This window comes from Capricornis sumatraensis, chromosome 15, assembly GCF_032405125.1.
Source record: "Capricornis sumatraensis isolate serow.1 chromosome 15, serow.2, whole genome shotgun sequence".
Taxonomy (NCBI): Eukaryota; Metazoa; Chordata; class Mammalia; order Artiodactyla; family Bovidae; genus Capricornis; species Capricornis sumatraensis.
Genome location: NC_091083.1, coordinates 57,564,879 through 57,584,080, shown reverse-complemented (window position 1 = coordinate 57,584,080; position 19,202 = coordinate 57,564,879). Strand labels below are relative to the sequence as shown.

The 19,202-nt window shown below is 58.6% G+C and overlaps 1 protein-coding gene across 1 annotated transcript; it reads left to right on the top strand.

The window, feature by feature from the left end:
• Nucleotides 1-2,156: 2,156 nt before the first annotated feature.
• Nucleotides 2,157-18,096, top strand: SLC17A9 (solute carrier family 17 member 9). Its single transcript, XM_068987183.1, has 13 exons — nucleotides 2,157-2,281; nucleotides 8,087-8,284; nucleotides 8,514-8,653; nucleotides 11,731-11,830; nucleotides 13,132-13,262; nucleotides 13,764-13,860; nucleotides 14,030-14,126; nucleotides 14,706-14,793; nucleotides 15,443-15,477; nucleotides 15,845-15,960; nucleotides 16,572-16,627; nucleotides 16,773-16,802; nucleotides 17,183-18,096. Exons 1-13 carry the CDS (start codon nucleotides 2,223-2,225, stop codon nucleotides 17,344-17,346), a joined length of 1,311 nt encoding a protein of 436 aa, XP_068843284.1. The 5' UTR covers nucleotides 2,157-2,222; the 3' UTR covers nucleotides 17,347-18,096.
• Nucleotides 18,097-19,202: the final 1,106 nt, after the last annotated feature.

The window sequence follows — 19,202 nt, the reverse complement described above, 5'->3', positions numbered from 1 at the left end:
CTCTTGTTCCCCGCTAGCCAAAGCCTCCTCACCTTGGGCCTGGAGTACTGCAGTGGCCTGTCCTTCCTTGCCTATGCCTTTGCCATCCTGAGTGGTCCTCACGGCAGCCAGGGTGATCCTGTGACCCTCTGGGGCTTCCAGTGTCAGAGACCTGGCTGGTCTCTACCTGACCACCAAGACCCATGAGCCTGCCCTTCCCCACTGCTTTGTCCCCCTTCCTGTCCCCTTACTCACCCGCCAGGCTCCTTGCGGTCCTGGAAGCTACCCTGGGCCTCTGCCCACCCCACCCACATGCCCTGCTCATTCTCTGCTCTCAGACTTGATGCACAGGTCTTTGCAGGGACACTTCCCAGCCCATCCCATGGCAGAAGCCACTCTTCCCTGGCCTCTCGGTTTCCTTTCTGTGTTTTGTTCATGCACAGCTCCAGGAGCAGAGGGGCTTTGGGTAAGCAAATGACAAATGTCCCCCATGGTGCAGCTCTAGGTTTTCATATAAAATCACCATCAAGGACTTTCCTGGTGGTCCAGTAGTTAAGAATCCACCTTCCAATGCAAGGAACACAGGTTTGATCCCTGGCCAGAGAACTAAGATCCCACAGGCTGTGGGGTGAGTAGTAAGTCCACGTGCTGCAACTGCTGAGCCTGCATGCCACAGCTAGAGAGAAGTCTGCACACTGCAGTGAGAAATCCTGCATGCCACAACTAAGTCTCAATGCAGGGCTTCCCTGGTGACTCAGTGGTTCAAAATCCACCTGCCTATGCAGGAGACACAGGTTGGATCCCTGACGGATCCACGGAGCAACTAAGTGAGTGCACCACAGCTATTGAGCCTGTGCTCCAGAGCCTGGGAACCACGACTACTGAGCCCAGGCACCACAACTACTGAAGCCTGTGTGCTCCAGAGCCTGTGCTTCACAAGAGACGCCACCACGATGAGAAGCCCACGCGCCACAATGAGTAACCCCCCTCATCACAGCTAGAGAAAAGCCTGTGTAGCCACGAAGACCCAGCACAGCCTAAAGTAAATAGATAGATTTTTTTTTAAAAAAAGACCCAATGCAGCCAAAAATAAATTTTTAAAATCACCATCAAAGCTCCTGGGGCAGTGGGTGGCAGTGAGCTGCCAGGTAGAATTTAGCAAGGATTCTCACACATTCCTCAGTCCTGGGTTATTTGGGGGAGCACTACTCTCTCCACACCGTCTTTCTGTCCCATTGAGCATTGTATGGGTGGAAGAAGTGCCATCTGCTGCTAGCATGTGTGGAGCAGGGCAAGCCAGGCCTGAGGTGGGCACCACTGCACAGAGGAGCTAGGGGAGAGGGAAGGCCAAGGCCAAGAGGTAGGGCGTTTTAGGTTTTGTTCAGAGGGCCTCCTCCTGGTATGACTTGGCCAGGTTCACCAGGCTGCCATGTAGGGGATGGATCCAGGGCGGTGGGGTGGAGGTGGGGTTGTGGGTGTGAAAAGGCAGCAGCTGGGAGAAGCAGAATTGCCCAGAAGTCCACTTGCTGCCTCTGTGGCTGTGCCCACCACCACTCGGTGTCAAGGCTTCTGAAGTTACGAGAATCCCCTCAAGAGCGAGAATCCCCCCAAGAGCGAGGATCCAGGTCCTGGCACCTGACAGGAGTCAGAACACTTGGTCCCCTCCGTGGGCTCTGGATCGCCAGGCTTCCCCCTGCGGCTCCAGGGTCCCGGGGCCAGACAGAGCCCACCTTCAAAGACCCATTTTGGAACTGGTTCCCTTCCACTCTTGCTCCCCTTGCAGTGGATGAGACCAACCCCAACTCTCACCTGAGGTGTGCACAGCCCTGCGAGGTGAGGAGCCCCCCATGTGTGGACGGCATGCAGGCTGCCCGCCAGGATCACCGCCGGCTCAACCCCTCCAGGGCCCCATCCTTCCGGCTGGCTGCAGGGGAAGCGCCCGCGCCGTCCGTCTCGGACGTCCGCGGCGCCGCTAGGAGGCCCCGGGGCGCGCAAGGGTTTGCCCCGCCCGCGGGAGCGCCAGGCCAGGCCTCCCCGACGGATGTGAGTGGGGCGGGTACCGAGTTGCGGGCCCCGCCCTGCCCGCCCGCCCCCCGCGGTGGCCGTCCGGGGGCGACACGTCCTGGGAGCGCGCCGGACGGAAGCGCCGCTGGGACTGACACGTGGACTTGGGCGGCGCTGCCCGGTGGCTGGGCCGGGCGGGAGCGGCCCCGGACACGCTGCGCCCGCGCCGTCCACGCCCGATGCAGCCGTCCCCGGACGAGACCCGCAGGGACGCGGCGGAGGACACCCAGTGGTCCAGGTGGGGCCGCGTGCGTCGGGAGATGGTCAGGGGAGGGTGCGGGCGTCCTGGGCAGAGACAGCTCCCGCCGGCGGCACCTTTGCTCCGCCTAGGGGCCACGTACCTCTCTGCCGCCTCCCTTCCAACCAGGGCCCGTTTCCCCAGTGCCGCATCTGCAGTCCAGGTCGGGTCTTGGTGGGATGGGAGGGCTGGGGGCAGGGCCTCCCAGCTCATGACCACACACACTGACAGGCCCCAGCCCCCACCTGTGCCCACCCACCCGAGGGTCGCCTGTAGGATCGCAGTCCGTGGGCTGGGGGCAGGGGGCTACGCTGGAACCTGCAGCAGACACTGACCCCTGCCTTCCTGTGCCAGCTGTGTGATGTACACAAGGTCCCCTGGGGGTGGGGGTTCACTGTACAGGGAGACCTTGGGCAGGTCATGGCCCTGGGCTGGGGGCTCCACCCCCCAGCATGACTCACACAGTGACCAGGAGCAAGAGGACCCCCTCCGGTTCTAGGGGGGCTGAGGTCCCCAAGTTAGTGAATGTCAGGCCCGGCCTCCCCTGACATCCCCCCGCCTGCCCTGAACTGGCCCTGCTTCCAGTGCCGGTTCATCTCCACTTCTGCATCCCCGTGGGCCTGCCTTGTGCCTTCCCCTTCCCCAGCCTCCCAAAGCCAGTCACAGGAGGACAGGGCCCAGGGACAGGGGAGCTCTAGAGCCCAAATCACTCACCAGGTGCCAGGTGCCCAGGAGGGCTGCCCCCTGGAGGTACCTGCCTCCCACTCACCTGCTTCCTCCCCACCCTGCTGGTTGTCTAGGCGAGGCCTCCTCCCTGGAGCTGACCCAGGAGCCCTGACCCAGAAGCCAACCCAAGTGACAGGACCTCTGCAGGCGGCTGGGCAGAGGGCTGGAGCTTCTAGAGAGTCCTGTTGCTTTCTAACAGTCTGGCTTTGCCTTCACCACCTCCTTCCCTCCCTGCCTGGTTTGGAAAGGAGCACCTCCAGGCAAGCAGCGGGGTCCTGGGTGGAGTCGTTCACACCCTGTGTGGTTAAAGGTGATGAGAACTGTGACAAAGGGTTGTGGCAGCTGTTTGTGGCTGCTGACTGCCGTGTGGACCACCCAGAGGCAGGGCCGTTCCCCAGGGACATACCTGACAGGGCAGCCGGCAGCCTCAGCCCCACTTCTCTCTGGCCCTTGCCCTCTGTCCCCAGCAGCAAGCACAGTTCCCTTTTCTGAATCAAGGGTCCACGTGACCTCGTGTTTGCTCAACCATGGGTGCTTCTCAGGCATGGGGGCCTTTGGCAGGAAGCAGAAGTTTCTAGAAAAGTTGGGGGCATGGACGAGACCCAGGACTGGGCAGGGTGAGGGGATGAAGGTCTTCGGACTTTTCACGGCTGATCCTGTTGTGACCTTACGTGTTCCCAGCAAGCCCTGCCGGAGACCAGGATTCTGGGTCTGGTGTTCTGATCAGTTGCCACATCTGGGTCGCCTGCCCCAGCAGACTTGCTGGCTCTGTGTCGCCAGCACCTGTGGAGGATGTCCCTTTGCCCGGCCAGCGGCACTGCCTGCCACCTCAGGGACAGGGCTGCGGGTCCTCCAGAGCCCTAGGAGGAAGCCAATAGCACCCGGCCCTCCAGCTTCTGTGGGGGTCCCCAGTCTGGCGCCTTAAGCTCAGGGCCAACCGGTGGTCTGGAAGCTGATGCCTTTCCTGAACTCTCGGTGCCCTGCCAGCCTTCCAGAGTAGGCCAGTCTCAGCCGGCCTTCCCCGGTTTCCAACTGGACTTCCCACCCAGAGAGCAAACAGATCCAGGCTCCTGGAGTGCTGGCAAATTGCATCCAAAGGAGGGGCAGGTGTGCCGGGGGCGCGGTCCCATCTAGGCAGGTGACCCTTCATAGCTTTGGCCACAGAAAGGAACAAAGCTTCCTTTTTAAAGGCACCTTCTGGCTGTGGCTGTTCGTGGAAGTCAGAAGCCCTGCTCCCCTGCGCCTGGGCTCGCAGGGCTCACCTGTAGGCTGTGGAGGTCACCCTGCGCCAACCTCTGAGGCTCATGGACCTGCATTCACCAGTCCTCTGCCCGCTCCTGCCAGCTGGCCTGCCGTGCCAGGCTAGGAAAATGGGGGCAAGAGGGGGAACTGGAGGCATCATTTCCACGGTCAGAGCCCCAGAGGAGACAGTCCTTGAGCTCTTCTGGGGTTGCTGAGCCAGTGCTTTCTGTGGCCTCCTTGGCCTTCCTGATGCCCCTCCCCTGTTCTACCCCCACACCCCACTCACAGTCTGGTTCTGTCAAGAAAATTACCATTTGGGGCCACTAGGCCCCAGGAGAGTCCTCAACCTGCCCTGTGGGGTTCTGCCCCCGCTTCACCTCTCGAGAGAGAGGCAGCTGCCAGACCTGCCCCATCAGCCACTGCGCTGCTATCCCCACTTCTGAGTCATTCCAGTCACACTTTGCCAACCAGGAAGGAAGGTGGGGGCACGATGGCCTCTCCCTGGTCTCTGAGGGTCACTAGGCAGTTTCCAAGGGGGCACCTGCCCCCAACCAGTCGAGTGGATGGCTCCTGGGAGTGTAGAATGGCGGGCCTTCCAGCACGGGAAACTTTCCCACTGGACTCATAGGAAGCTCTAATATAAAATGTAAACTGTCACAGAATGCTGCCTAGGAGCCCCATCCTTGCCTCTCCTCAGGGCACCTAGAGACCAGAGACGCAGCATGAAATCTGTGGTCCAGTGCACCCAGGGAAACTGAGGCCCAGGGGAAGGGGGGCTCCCCCAGTCAGGCTGGGGCCCAGAGTAGCACCCAAGTGTCTCCTTGGGAGAGTTGCTTATCACATCAGACCATCCCCTTCGTCCAGAGCTAACAGCACTTTGGACAGTAATTCCCAGACTCCTAACTGGCAAACACGACCCTCTGGGGAAGCAGGCTGGGCTTATGCCCCTCAAGTCCCCTTGAGTGGAGGTCTGTCTCCACTGGTGGGATTGCAGGACCCCACAGCCTCCAGCTGTGGGGGCAGCAGCTGGATGATGTCGCCCTAAGCCTCCCCCCACCCAGGGCCTCTGCAAGCCTGAGACACAGAAAGGCTCCCCATCTCATTTCCCGGCCTGTGGGAAAGTGCACTAAGTTGCAGGGTTAGCGGAACGGGGTTGGGGGAGAAATGCTGGCAGGAGGTGGATGCTGTTGCCAAGTCTCCCCCGGCCCCACCCCCCAAGTCAATGGCTCCTTGTTGAGGCTTCAAGTGCTGGCAGTCACCCTGCTAGTCACTGACCTGTGAAGGAGACAGGCGTCAGGGGAACGAGCCTGTCTTCACCCAGGAAACTGAAGCTCAGGAGGCCTGGTGGCTGGGCCCATGTCCCCCCGATGTGGCTGCACTTGCCCCCGATGGCAGTGGCCATGACCTGGAGATAATGGACATGGCCCATCGTGCCCATTTCCCAGGCTCCTGGTGTGCGTGACGCCCACTGGCTCAGGGCACAAAGTTGCACTCAGGGCCTCTGAGATCTCTTACTCCTGGGAGGCGTCCAGGCAAGGGCTCCGGCCCTCCCAGGGCTGGTCCTGGCCTCACCCTGGACTGTCCTCCAAGGCAGTCTCAGCCTGGGGGGATGCCACAGGGAGGGGATCTGCCCCCGTGTCCACAGATGGAGTCCAAGCTTCTGCCGTCCTTGGCCCCTCTTGCTGTCTTCAGGTCAGTGTCCAGCGAGGCAGCCAAGGGAGCCCCCACCAGACAGGGGTTCAAAGATTTGAATGGGCTTGGGGCGCAAGGGTGAGACTCCAGAGTCCTGGCTCATCTCCCAGGTTTGAGGTCCCTGGCATCCTCTGTTCCTTTTTTTTTTTTTTGCGACACTACTGCATGACTTGTGGGATCTTAGTTTCCCGACCAGGGGTTGAAACCCACCTCCCACCCCACCCCCCTATTCCTGATCACTGGACCACAGGGGAATTCCCTCTCTTGGACATGGGTTTGGGTAGACTCCAGCAGTTGGTGATGGACAGGGAGGCCTGGCATATTGCGGTTCATGGGGTCGCAAAGAGTCGGAAACAACCGAGTGACTGAACTGAACTGAACTGTTCTGAGAACTGCCCATGCACTCCTGCCGATCTTGCCTGTCCAGTATCCTGCCCAAGGCCTTTACAGCACTGATGCCTTGGCCCCTTTCCACCAGGCCTGGGGATGTGGCGGGGGGGGCGGCAGACTTGAAGCCTTTGCCCTGTTTCCTCCCCACAACCTGAGCAGCATCTCACTCCCTCACCCCCCAACCTCACCCCTGCCCTAGGAGAACCCTTGCCCCAGTTAGGCAGGTGAACCCAGGTGTAAGCAGGACACCCGAGACACCCCCTCAAAGCTGCCTCAAGGCCTCCCCACTCTCCTGACCCCCCCACCCTCACCCCTGCCCCAGGAGAATTGCCCCAGTTAGGCAGGTGAGCCCAGGTGTAAGCAGGACACCCGAGACACCCCCTCAAGGATGCCTCAAGGCCTCCCCACTCTCCTGACTCCCCCCCGCCACCTCACCCCTGCCCCAGGAGAACCCTTGCCCCAGTTAGGCAGGTGAGCCCAGGTGTAAGCAGGACACCCGAGACACCCCCTCAAGGCTGCCTCAAGGCCTCCCCACTCTCCTGACCCCCCCCCCCACCTCACCCCTGCCCCAGGAGAACCCTTGCCCCAGTTAGGCAGGTGAGCCCAGGTGTATGAAGTATCCCCAAGGCACCCCAAGGCTGCCTCAAGGCCTCCCCCACTCCTGAACTCCCCACCGCTGTGACGCCTGCAGGGGATATCCCCACATTGCACAAAGACATCACAAGTCACTAGTGGTGCCCTCCCCCTCCCCCCACAGAAAGGGCACTGAGGCTCTTCTCTCTCTCATTTAAAAATCCCACCACCCCCATCTCATCTTTAAGAACAGTTGTAGATTGGATCAAGAAGATCCCCTGGAGGAGGGCCTGGCAACCCACTCCAGTATTCTTGCCTGGAGAATCCCATGGACAGAGGAGTCTGGAGGTTATAGTCCCAAAGTAGGGTCTCAAACAGTTGGACATGACTAAAGCGACTTAGTATGCACGCACAGATTTACAGAGCTACCATGAAGCTGGTAAAGACTTCCCTGTGCTCCACACCAGAGTCCTTTTCACATCCCAGATCAGTGTCCATTTGTCACTGTCTGTGGACTGCCGTGGACAGTACTGCCACCAAGCCACACTTGTTTGTGTCCTGCACTTCTCCCTGATGTCCTGGGATGCCTCTTCCCACCCTACCTCAGACCAGGGTCCCATAGGCGCTGAGCCCCTGGGCTCCTGTCTCTGGCTTCTCCTGATTTGGTGACTGATAATTGAGGAGTGCTGGCCAGGAGTTTGGAGGACAGTCCTAGTATGGATATTGTCTGGCAACCTTCCTAGGAGTTCGAGGCTGCCTCCCTGCTGCCCAGGCTCCTCCAAGGGGCCTCTGGCCTCCACGGCATGCTGGCCACCTCACACCACTTTCCCCTGAGTCCCCTGCTGAGCAGACCCAGCTTTCCTGGGGGCCTTGCAGGGGCCACGGCACTGCTCCTACCCCTGCTCTGCCTCCATTGGGGTCCTCTTGCCAGCCCGTTGCCTCCTTGGCGGGTTACACTTGGTCTGTGGAAACCGAGTCCCTGTGTCCTGGAGCACTGAATCTCCCCCACCGTAGCTTATTAACCTGCCCTCACTGGCCACCACGTGCTCCCACCTCCGCTGTTTCAGGGACCTCATGCATCGTTTCTAGCATCTGCCTGTTCCTCCCAGGAATCACCAGACATGGACAGGTGGGCGTTCAAGAGGTGGCTGAGCTGTCCCTCACATCAGCCTCTCTCCCCAGGCCCGAGTGCCAGGTATGGACAGGGACACTGCTGCTGGGCACATGCCTGCTCTACTGTGCCCGCGTCAGCATGCCTGTCTGCGCCGCCTCCATGAGCCAGGACTTCGGCTGGAACAAGAAAGAGGCCGGCGTCGTGCTCAGCAGCTTCTTCTGGGGCTATTGCCTGACTCAGGTGGTGGGCGGCCACCTGGGGGACCGGTAATCCCTGCCCGCCAGGCAAGGCTGGGGGAGGGGGCTCCTAGGAAGGGAATGTGGGGACTGGGAGACCTGAGGTCCAAGTGGGGGTGAGCTGGGCCAGCACTCAGCTGTCTCGGGATGCTTGGCAGGCAGGGACCCTGCCCCCTCCTCAGCAGGATCTCCTAGTCCAGCCCATCCTGGCAACCTGGCCACACGGCTCCTCATGGCCACCCTTTCGTCCCCTTTGCAGGATCGGCGGCGAGAAGGTCATACTACTCTCGGCTTCTGCCTGGGGCTTCATCACCGTGGCCACTCCCCTGCTCGCACACCTTGGCAGCGCCCACCTGGCCTTCATGACCTTCTCTCGCATCCTCACCGGCTTGCTCCAAGGTAGGGGGCTCAAGCACAGCAGAGCAAGGGATTGTGTGCACATGTGTGTGTGTGCATGTGTACCTGTGCGTATGGGCGTGTGTTCAGGCAGGTGCTCCTGAGTGAGCGTACGTGTCCTTGTGTGGGGGCCTGTGTATGGTATGCCTCAAAGTCTGCCTCAAATCACAGCGGGTGCATCAGCACCCAGGGCTGCTGCTGGTGAGGCCATGCCCAGTGGGGCAGGCAGTCAGTGGAGGACCATTCCCACTGGCGCGCAGCCAGCTCTGTCTCACACCCCTGCACCGGTGTTTGTCTGTGCGCTGATGCCTTGGCACCCGAGCACTTTCTGTTTTCTAGAGTCACTTCACAGGCTGGCTGGCACCTTCTAATGGCACATGTCCTCCTGCCACAAAGTCTGCTCCAGGGATCTGGTGGCCACCAGGCTGCCTCGTGGTGCTGTCAGCTCCACCACGGGGATGTGCCCAGTTGGAGGCCACACCCCACACTGGCTGGGCCAGTGGGCAGAGGGATGGCAACATTCCCAAGACCTCTGGGTCTCATGCTTTGGGGACGTTACGCTTCTGGAGAAAGGCCTCCTCAAAGACCTCTGGGGGGCGGGGCGGGGGGGTTGGTGGCAGGGTCTCACACCTTCCCTCCAGGGGTAGGATGACCTTCTGAGCTCCTGCCCTACCCCAGCCTGACATCTGACAGGATACACCCCCTTCCTTACCGTATCTCCTGCCTCCCAGAGCCCAGGCCAGGGGTAGGCTTGATTCCAGCCCACACCACCAGGATCCCAGACATCCTGGACTGGGCCTCTACCTGCTTCCTGATCAGCCCCATCAGACAAGCCTACAGGTGGTCCTCGTGCTCCAGGCAGTCCAGCAGCTGTGCTCCTTCCAACTCACCCCACGTGACCATGGCTAGTACTGTCTGTCCTGCAGCTGAGGCAGGACTGAGCTGTGTGACACCTGGCTGGGGGCTGCCCACTGCACCCGGCTAGGTGGCCATCAGCTCAGCTGTTTCTTCCCATCTTCCTAGGACACAGAAGGACTTCTCTGTGTGGCCTGTTACAGTGAAAAGACCAGGGGTCCAGGGGCAATTCTCACCCTGGGTGACCAGCACTTGGTGTGGGCAGTGCTGGGTCCCAAAGGGAAGGTGGGGGCCATGTCCTGTCCTAGTGCCTGACCTCTGAGCTTCTCCTGGGTGCTTTTGGAGAAAAACCCAGTGTAACAGGCAACAGTTGCAGCCCCCCAGTAGTTTTTTTTTTTTCAAAACTAGAGTTTGAAATAATTATAGCTTCACAGGAAGTTGCAACACAAGGTATAGGGAGGCCTCGAGCTGCCCCCCGCCCCCCCCAACCTCCCTGTAGTGACATATCCCATAGCTACAGGGCAATGTCGCAGCCAGGACCCGGCATTGTGGTCCCTCAAGGCTGTTCAGGTCTCACATTCGTGCACCATGTGTGTTAGTGTGTGCACTTGTCATGTGTGTGCATGATCCCCCGTGTTGGTGCCAGGACTCTGGAGCCCTTGAGAGCCGGCGTAGATCCCCTCCACACCACCCCCAACTGCCGGGTTCCAGCCCCGGTGGATCCAGGGAATTTGAAGCGGGGACGGCGTTGACGAGGAGAAACTTATTTATTTATTAATATAGAAATACAAGATTAGATTAGGAAGAAATAGTATAGTAGGAAATTTAGGTGGAGAAAAAGAGGCTGAATAACTTGGTTTACGGGGAAAACCAATAAAACCTCGAGAGAAGAGGTTTGCACCATCTATGTTAGGCCACTGGCGCCCACTTGAATATCGAAGGGTGCCCCGCCTTAGGCTCCCTTTCGCGTGGATCTTAGCAGCCAGGGAAAGTAAGTAGACGTGGTGAGCCTCCCCGCTCCAGATGGGAATTCAGCCAAAAAAAGGAAGAAAAGAATGACATGGGGAAGCCCAGCACCGGTGCAAGACTCCAAAGACTCCACTTTCAAAATCAGCTTATATACCCCAAGTTGTACATAAAGAAATAATGGAATATGCAGAGTTATGCAGGGGCAGCAGTCCTGACCCTCATTGAGACAAACAAGGCTTTCTTTTTCCATACCCTCCCGTATACAAAAGGTCTCAGGTGATTTACATTATCTTCTGGCCAAGAGGCCTGTTAACATTTTTATGGCTCTCTTCCTGGATAATTGTCTATCAACCAGAAAATTCCTTTTCCCTAGAAGTGTTTTTTCTTTACTCTGCATCACCCTCAAAGTACTAAATAAAGTTACATTCCTGTAGGACCAATGTGCAGTGGGTTATAACGAAGAAAGTACTTAACTCAAAGATCTAGTGTTGCTAATACCAGGTCTACTGCCTGTTTTTCTATATATCAACTATCTCTACAAATAAAAGGTATGAAAATTTGGCAGCAAGTATTGGCTCAACAAATGAAACCTTTAATCAGTCCTATTCTAATGATTTTGACTCCTCGGAAGCCCCTACATTCCTAGGATGTTTTAAGCTTCCTGTGCCTCCTGCGGTCAGGAGGCCTCAAACAATCACATGCACAGCTGTATGAGTCCTGCAGGCAGGCTAGAAAGCCATCAGAGGGGTTTTTGGATTGAAACACTCGTATTATGCCCAGGAGATTTATTATCTAAAAGCTCTAATTTTTTCCAGAAAAAGGTGGTGGGGGGACAGCCCCCTGTTAATGACAGAAGAGTAGGTGGAAAGCATAACACAGTAAAGCAGGCAGACTCTGGTCAGGGGGGGTGGATGCTCAGGAAATTCCAGGGGGAACCCCTGAAGCCTGATCACGTCCTTGCGTTTTGTCAGGCTTCCTTCCACATGACCTTGTCATGGGCGGGATTCCTCACACTGGCCCTCGGCACCCAACCGCCCCAGCTGAGTGTCTCCTTGGCCAAGTGTCAGGAAAAGCCCAGATCCATTGTCCCGGGGGTGATGCAAGGAGGAAGGAGACCTGGGCTTGGACAATCACCCAGGGCCCCTGGTGCTTCCAGCCCATCTCTCATGGTTCGACCTGCTGCCCTGGTGGGCCTCGTGGGCCACCTGGCTTGGGACACAGCTCCACAAGGCCCCTTCCTTCTCCACCTGCTCCAGGGGTTTACTTCCCTGCGCTGACCAGCCTGCTGTCCCAGAAGGTGCGGGAGAGTGAGCGAGCCTTCACCTACAGCACCGTGGGGGCTGGCTCCCAGTTCGGGTAAGTCCCAGCCTGGGGCTGGTGGGGACAGGCCACTCGTGCGAATGCCACAGGGCAATGCATGTTCAGTGATGGTGACACATGGAGAGTCTGCTCCTGGAGGCACTTGCTGCCCAGCCCCCACCACCACTGTGTCTGCTCTGTCCCCCTGGGGCCGATGGGCTTTGGGGCTTTTGCCCACTTACATTCCCTTCCTTCTGCACTAATAGAACTGGATGGGGGCCGTCCCCATGGGGGAGGTGGCCTGCATTTGCTTTAGAGTGCACCCATCATGGTCCAGTCATGACAGATCTGATCCTGTGTCCCTCCCCACTGCATGTCCCCCAGAGCACCAGACCCTCCGTGGGGTGTCTTGCTGTCCTAATGGGGCTTCACAACCCCTGGGTTCAGAGCCTCACTTCACTGCTGCTGAGTTCCAGGCAAGAATGCAGAGGGGCCAGGGGTTCCTGTCAGGGTGCTGAGAGCTGCCCAGATGGAAACCCTGGGTGCCCAGTGAAACGTGAATTTCAGAGAAGCAATATGAGACAAATCACACCAAAAAAGGTTCATAGTGCATCTGAAATCCCATCTCACTGGGTGATCTGGACCTGTTGGGTGGGAGCAGGTAGAAGGGAGACACAGGGAGAGACCATGCACACCCCGCTCCCCTCAGATGGGGAAATGGAGGCTCAAAGCAGAAGACAGCCTCCACAGGCCTTGATGGGAAGCTTTTTCCTTCTTTTTTCTTCTTTAAGCATCTCCTGGTTGAGCCTCAGCAGATGGGGTCAGTGGGGAGAAGCTCCTGGACAGACAGGCCAGCCTGTGGCGGGGAGGCCCCCAGGACACAGGATCAACAGGACACAGGGAGGCGGTTGGGTTTGGAGGTTGTTTCTGCGTTTAGAAGTCTTTTTGAAATTTCATCCTCTCTGATAACGAGGAGCTGAAAAACAGCATGGAGGTTTTATGTCAGCGAATTCTTGTCACCACTGTCTTCTCGTTGCCTTTTTTTTTTATTTTAAAAAGATTAACATGCAAATGTGGGCCAACTGAAGGCCTAGTAGGGAGATCCTAGAGCAAAGCAGGGCCCCTGTGCCATGTCATGGCTGCGTGGCTGTGCCTGAGTCCACGCCAGCCTGTGGCATCAGAATGCCCTCCAGCTCACACCCCTAGCATCCCACACGGAGCCTGCCCTCTTGGGCAGCTGCTCCACAGATGACAGGGTGCCCTGTTTTCCAGGGACTCAGCTCACACAGGGTGGGGTCCAAGAGGCAGCTCTGGCCCCAGTGAAGCGAGGGTTCTGGCCACAACCACTGTCTTTGCAGGACGCTGGTGACCGGGGCTGTGGGCTCCCTGCTCCTGGACTGGTATGGCTGGCCAAGCGTCTTCTACTTTTCAGGCGGGCTCACCCTGCTGTGGGTGGGTTACGTGTACAGGTGTCTCCTAAGTGAGAGAGGTATGTACCGCTCCCCGGGGAGGTTGGGAGGCCTGGTGCCCTCCTGGTGCCTCATCCCCTCCAGGGAGGTGCCACTGAACCCCGAGAGCAGGTGGGCCTGAGGACCCAGGGCTGCAGCTCTGCCCTCCAGAGAAGAAGGATCCCCCAGTTAGAGAGGATGCCTGCTCCCTGAGTCTCATCTGGGCTATGGTCAAGTCTGGGAATGTTGGATGAATGCAGGCATGCAGGGGCTACTCGGCCAGCACAGGCAGTTTGCAGGGGAAGTGGTGGCCTCTGGTGACAGGAGTGGGGCCTGGGAGGTTTGAGGGCTCGGGGGACAGATGGTCAGCACTAATGTCCGCCCCTGAAGGCAAGTGCTGCCGACCCCAGGCACTGGCAGAGAGGGTGTACAGCCCCTACGCACAGTCAGGGGCCCACAAGCTGCCCCCAGCATCTGGTCTCTGGGAGCAGGTCCATCCTCCCACCTGGATGGCTTTCACGTGGACCTGCCTCCCCCTTCAGATCTCATCCTGGCCCTGGGCATCCTGGCACAAGGCCTGCCCGTGTCCAGACACACCAAGGTGCCCTGGAGACAGCTCTTCCGAAAGCCTTCTGTCTGGTGAGCGGGCTGTTGTGGGGACAGGGTTTGGGGGCCTGGATCCACCGCCACAGGGGAGCGGCCGGCATGGAGGCAGCTCCACTCTGGGCTCCCCGCTCTCAGCCCCTGGCCACCCTGGTGTGGGGACGGACTCCAGGTGTGGATGCTGAGCCTGGTGCCCGCCCCCCAGGGCAGCCATCGTCTCCCAGCTCTCAGCGGCCTGCTCCTTCTTCATCCTCCTCTCCTGGCTGCCGACCTTCTTTAAGGAGACCTTCCCCAGCTCCAAGGTGGGTTGGCCACCAGGCAGCTCGCAGGGTGGGGGGCACTGCAAGGCATGTGCAGAGAGCTGGGTTCCTTCCATCCAGGCTCTGGCAGTTCTGACACCGTGTGACTCAGCGCCAGAGCCAGGGTGCAGCCGGAGAGGCCCAGCTGCTGCCCTGTCTGCCCACCCAACTGTGGACAGTCCTTCCTGGGGTTGGGGGGTATGCAGGGTTCCTGATGTGGGCACAGATGTCCTGCAGTCAGCCTGGCTGGCTTCACCCCAGCCGCCCAGCCACCAGACCTCCTGGTGAGCAGGAACTTCGGGTCACACACTCTGGGCAGGATGCAATCCCCAGCTCTGCCCCCACCCTGTGGGAGCCATGAGGGAGCTCCTGCTCACAGGGGAGACGGCACCAGTAGTGCTTGGTCCATGTCAGGGATGGATTAGGGTCTGGGAGGCCGGGCTGGGAGGCCTAGCCTGTGGGCAGAGGAGAGACTTACTGTGCAGTCGTCATGGGCAGTGGCCACCCCACCCCTTTGTCCTCTCCGGAGGGCCAGGTGACCATTCTGGACGCCTCTTAGGTCCCTCCACTCCCTCCCTCCAGGGCTGGGTCTTCAACGTGGTGCCCTGGCTGGTGGCCATTCCCGCCAGTCTGCTCAGCGGGCTTCTCTCCGACCATCTCATCAATCAGGGTGAGCCCTGGGGGAGGGGAGGGGGGCATCCCTCCTGGGTGCCACTGTAGCAAAGAGGAGGCCACACCCCTGAGGACTGGCCATGATGTGGGTCCCCAGTCCAGAGAGCCAGCCCTGGGGGCCCTGGTGCCCGGATCCCAGCCTCACAGCCAATGGCTGCCTCCAGCCTGCCACCTCCCTAGTTTGTTCCCCATGAAGGGGACATAGTCACCGCAGAGCAGTCGATTCTCCCACCTAGGTGCTAAATGCAGTCCCCCTGGTGGGGTCAGAGCACAGACCTGCACACCCATGCCCCGAGGATGACTGTCTCACAGGCACACTCCCCGTGACCCTGCCCTACATGGCCTTAAATGTCAGTCTTGTCCTCGTTACCAAAAGAACCACGCACTCACTGAGGGAAAAGTAGAAAATTTGCAGAAACACAAAGAAAACATTTTGTAATCACTGAGGGATTTGCTTTGCCCAGCATCTAAGTGCACACACACACTCATACACGTGTGCACATGGCTCAGATGACGCAGGCGGTCCCCCGCGAGCCCGGCCCGGCCCTCCTCTCCCCGCAGCCCTGCCGGGTGGGACCCTTCCGGATACCATCAGGGGTGGGGCAGCACAGATGGCCAGCAGGACGCTCTGGTCTCCCCCTGTCCAGGTTACAGGACCATCACCGTTCGGAAGTTCATGCAGGTAGGAAGGTCCTGAGACCGCTCTCTCCCGACTCTCTCCCGCTCTCACCCTGTTTTGCTCCCGGGGCCCCTGACCTAGAAGGTGGCTAGTGTGGTACAGCGGCTGGAGTGCTCCCTGGGTCAGCTATGGGGACTGGTCTGGCCGACTGAGGCCCTTCCTTGAGCCCCGGTGCCCCTTTCTGGGCCTGGGTCTGCGCTCATCAACTAGGGCTTGTCTGGCTGCAGCTAGCATGGCCAGCTGGTTAGTGTAGCCTTGTTCCGTGTCCTCCGGGCAGGCCCAACCTGAGAGGGAGCCCCACCCACCCTCATTCAGGGCAGCCCAGGAAGGCCCAAGGCTCCCGCCGCGTCCCTACTTGTCTCTCCTGCAGGTGATGGGCCTTGGCCTGTCCAGTGTTTTTGCCCTGTGTCTGGGCCACACGTCGAGCTTTTGTAACTCCGTGGTGTTTGCGTCAGCCTCCATTGGCCTCCAGACCTTCAACCACAGGTGAGGGCCAGGTGCCTCATCCGCCAGAGCCCCCCATGCCGCCTCTGGGCTCCTGGGTCCTGGGTGCAAGGGAGGAGCCCTGTGGTTGGTGGTGCAGTGACGTGGAGGGTGGGCAGTGACAGGTGACAAGTGAGCCACAAGGTGAAGAGGAATGGAGCCGGTGAGGACCTAGGCTTTTTGGGAAAACGAAGCGGTGTTTGGGCAGGGGCCAGCAGAGGAGATGCTGATCTCTGAGCAGCATCCTCTGAGCCAAAGGTGGGGCTCCAGCCTCATGTCCCACAACCTGCACTGCAGGCCCCCAACCTGCACTGCAGCTCAGGGTTTAATCAGGAAAACAGCTCTGAATTGTTCTGAGTTGGAACTTGATGTCGTTTTCCAAATTATTGGGCAGCAAAGTGAGGTGTGCACTTAAGCAAGCTTGCCTCCCATCTTATTTCATCCTGGGAGTGGGTCCCGTGCCATCACCACTGCTGAGCTGGGGCTGACCTCCTGGTGTGGTGGGCAGGCCTGACTGGCCTCTGGGATCCAGGTGATCAGAAGAGCTATGGCTGGCGTGGTGGCTGGCAGCCATCCTGTGGTCACTCGCCCTCGTTCTCTTCTCTTTCCCGCAGTGGCATTTCTGTTAATATCCAGGATCTGGCCCCTTCCTGTGCCGGCTTTCTGTTTGGTAAGGACCACAGACCCTCTTTGAATAGGAAGTAGCTGCCCCTTCCTGCTCAGGGCCCCTAGGACCTATCCCTGGGCAGATGGACTGTAGGAGGGTTCCAGTGGGCTTCCACTGACCAATCCTCATTCTCCCTGTCCTATTCCAGGCGTGGCCAACACAGCCGGGGCCTTGGCAGGTGAGAGGTGGGCTGGGATCCCCTGCCTGTGGGTATCAAGCTGCCCCCTTCCGTGTCCTCCCACCCTCTGCCTCAGCCCTCAGGATGGGGCGTGGTACCCCTTGGAGGGTCCCAAAGTGTTAGAGCAGTTGGGGGGAGCTCAGACCCTGGAGCTAGCTGCAGGGCAAGAATAGAACTGCCTTCCGTGGTGTTCACACTCAATGACATGGAACTCCTGCACATGTGCGGGTCCTCAGAGGCTGAGGACTGGATTGCATTGACAGGGCTGGTGCCCTCAGGGCCCCTAGCTTCTCTCCACACTATCCTCGCAGGGGCTGGACAGCCTGTCCTCAAGCCGGCCTGTCTGTCCCCCAACCGGCCCGTCCCCTCTTGCGGTACAGGTGTAGTGGGTGTGTGCCTGGGCGGCTACCTCATCGAGACCACGGGCTCCTGGACATCTGTGTTCAACCTAGTGGCCGCCATCAGCAGCCTGGGGCTGTGCACCTTCCTTGTGTTTGGGAAGGCCCAGCGGGTGGACCTGAGCCCCGCCCATGAGGACCTCTAGCCGCCCTGACCTACATCCCTGAGGACCTTGGGCCATTAGCAGGGAACTGGGCCCTGCTTAGGGCCCCTTTGCTCCTGGCCCTAAAGGGAGGGAGCCTCAGCCCAGGGGCGTGTGGCCTGCTTCCCCTGCCCATGGGGGTCACACCCTTCTTCCAGTTGGTGAAACTTCAGTGTGGGTGGATTAGTATCTTTAGTAGCAGCAGCTTCATGACAGACACAGTCTATTCTGTGTGGATTCATATGTGCCCCATGCGGGAATCCCTCCCTGGGGTCATGTTGGTGCGGGCGGTGCAGGTCAACTGAAGTCTCCCCCCAGAACCTCCTTGGCTTTGTGTTTCGGCACTGGGGGCCAGATCATGCTCTGGAGGGGGCCGTCCTATGCACTTTAGGGTCTTCAGCAGTATCCCTGGCCCCCACCCACCAGACAGGCCCCGGGAGTCCCAACAGCCAGCCCTGCCTCCTGACATGACCAAGTGTCCCCAGAGGACCTGTCCCTGGTGCCCCTCCGGTGAATCCCTGGTCACTGCTGATGGACCTGCTCCCCTAGTGCCTCGTGAGGGTGTGTGGGCACCCCTCCTGGGCAGGACACACCCTGAACCAGTGAAACCCCCTGTCCTCCTTGTCTTTCTTCCTCCCTGTTTACAGTAGAGGGGCCAATTGTCTTACAGATTAATAATAGACTCTGCAAGATGTATATGTAGAAAAAAGAAACTATGAGAGTATGGAAAATCACATCAAAGCCTTATTTAAATTATGACTATTAAACTATTTAAAAGAAGACCATTATGTCATTTAATACTCTATTTATAAAAAGAATAAACACATGTTAAAGATTTATGTCATTCATTCGAGGAAACCCGCAAAGTGTTACAAACAGTTCAAGGAAAACATCACGAACAGACAGACACACTGATCCACGTGGGTGCTGACACGAATGCGCAAACACCACTGAGGTGGGCCTTCCTTGCTCCGCCCCAGACAGACCCTGTCTGCGCATCTGTGTCAGAGCCTCTTGGCGGTGCTGCCCTCTGTGCGGATTCCAGAATCAGACAAATCCTAATTTTCCATGTGAGCAAAGATTTCCCCCCGACAGCCCCCCACCCCCGCTTTTGATCGGGAAGAATCAGAAAGATTCTCGATTACAAAGTGAGTCTGGCCTCTGTGGGTTTGGCCTGATTGTTTACAGAAATGCAGCAAGAATATGAATTTACCGTGAAGGCCTTTCTGTTTGCTTGGCTGGGGTTTTTCACAAGAAACCTCAGGTGGAATTCCAGGCCATGCTGTTCTGAGATGGGAACCAAACCCAGAAAGTTCCCCCACGGTGGGGTGCCCTCCTTAGGACACGGGATGCAGGACAGCCACGGACTTGTGGCTGTTTATGAGTGCTGCGGTACGTTCACCTTGTTGAGCAAGCATCACCCCCATCTCAGCCATGACTTTCTCCCAAATGAGAACTGTCCCCTCCTTGCCAGACCCTGGCATCCACCATCTGTGTTCCGTCTCTATGACGCTGACCCCTCGAGGCCCTCTTGGGAACCCGTCCTACAGTATTTGTCCTTTCATGATGGCTCATTTTGCTAAACACGATGTCCTCACTGTGCATCCGTGCTGGATCATGTGCCAGGATTGCCTTCCTGTTTAAGTCCATGTAATATTCCATCGTATGGATGGACCGTGTCTTGTTTATCTCTTCATCTGTCAGGGGGACACAGGCTGCTTCTACCTCAGCCACTGTGAATTCACTGCTGTAAGCCTGGGAGTAAGAATAACACTTTTGTCTTTTGTTGTTCAAAAACCCTCATGGGCTGCAGCAACTGGGCTCCCCTGTCCTCCACTGTCTCCCGGAGTTTGCTCACA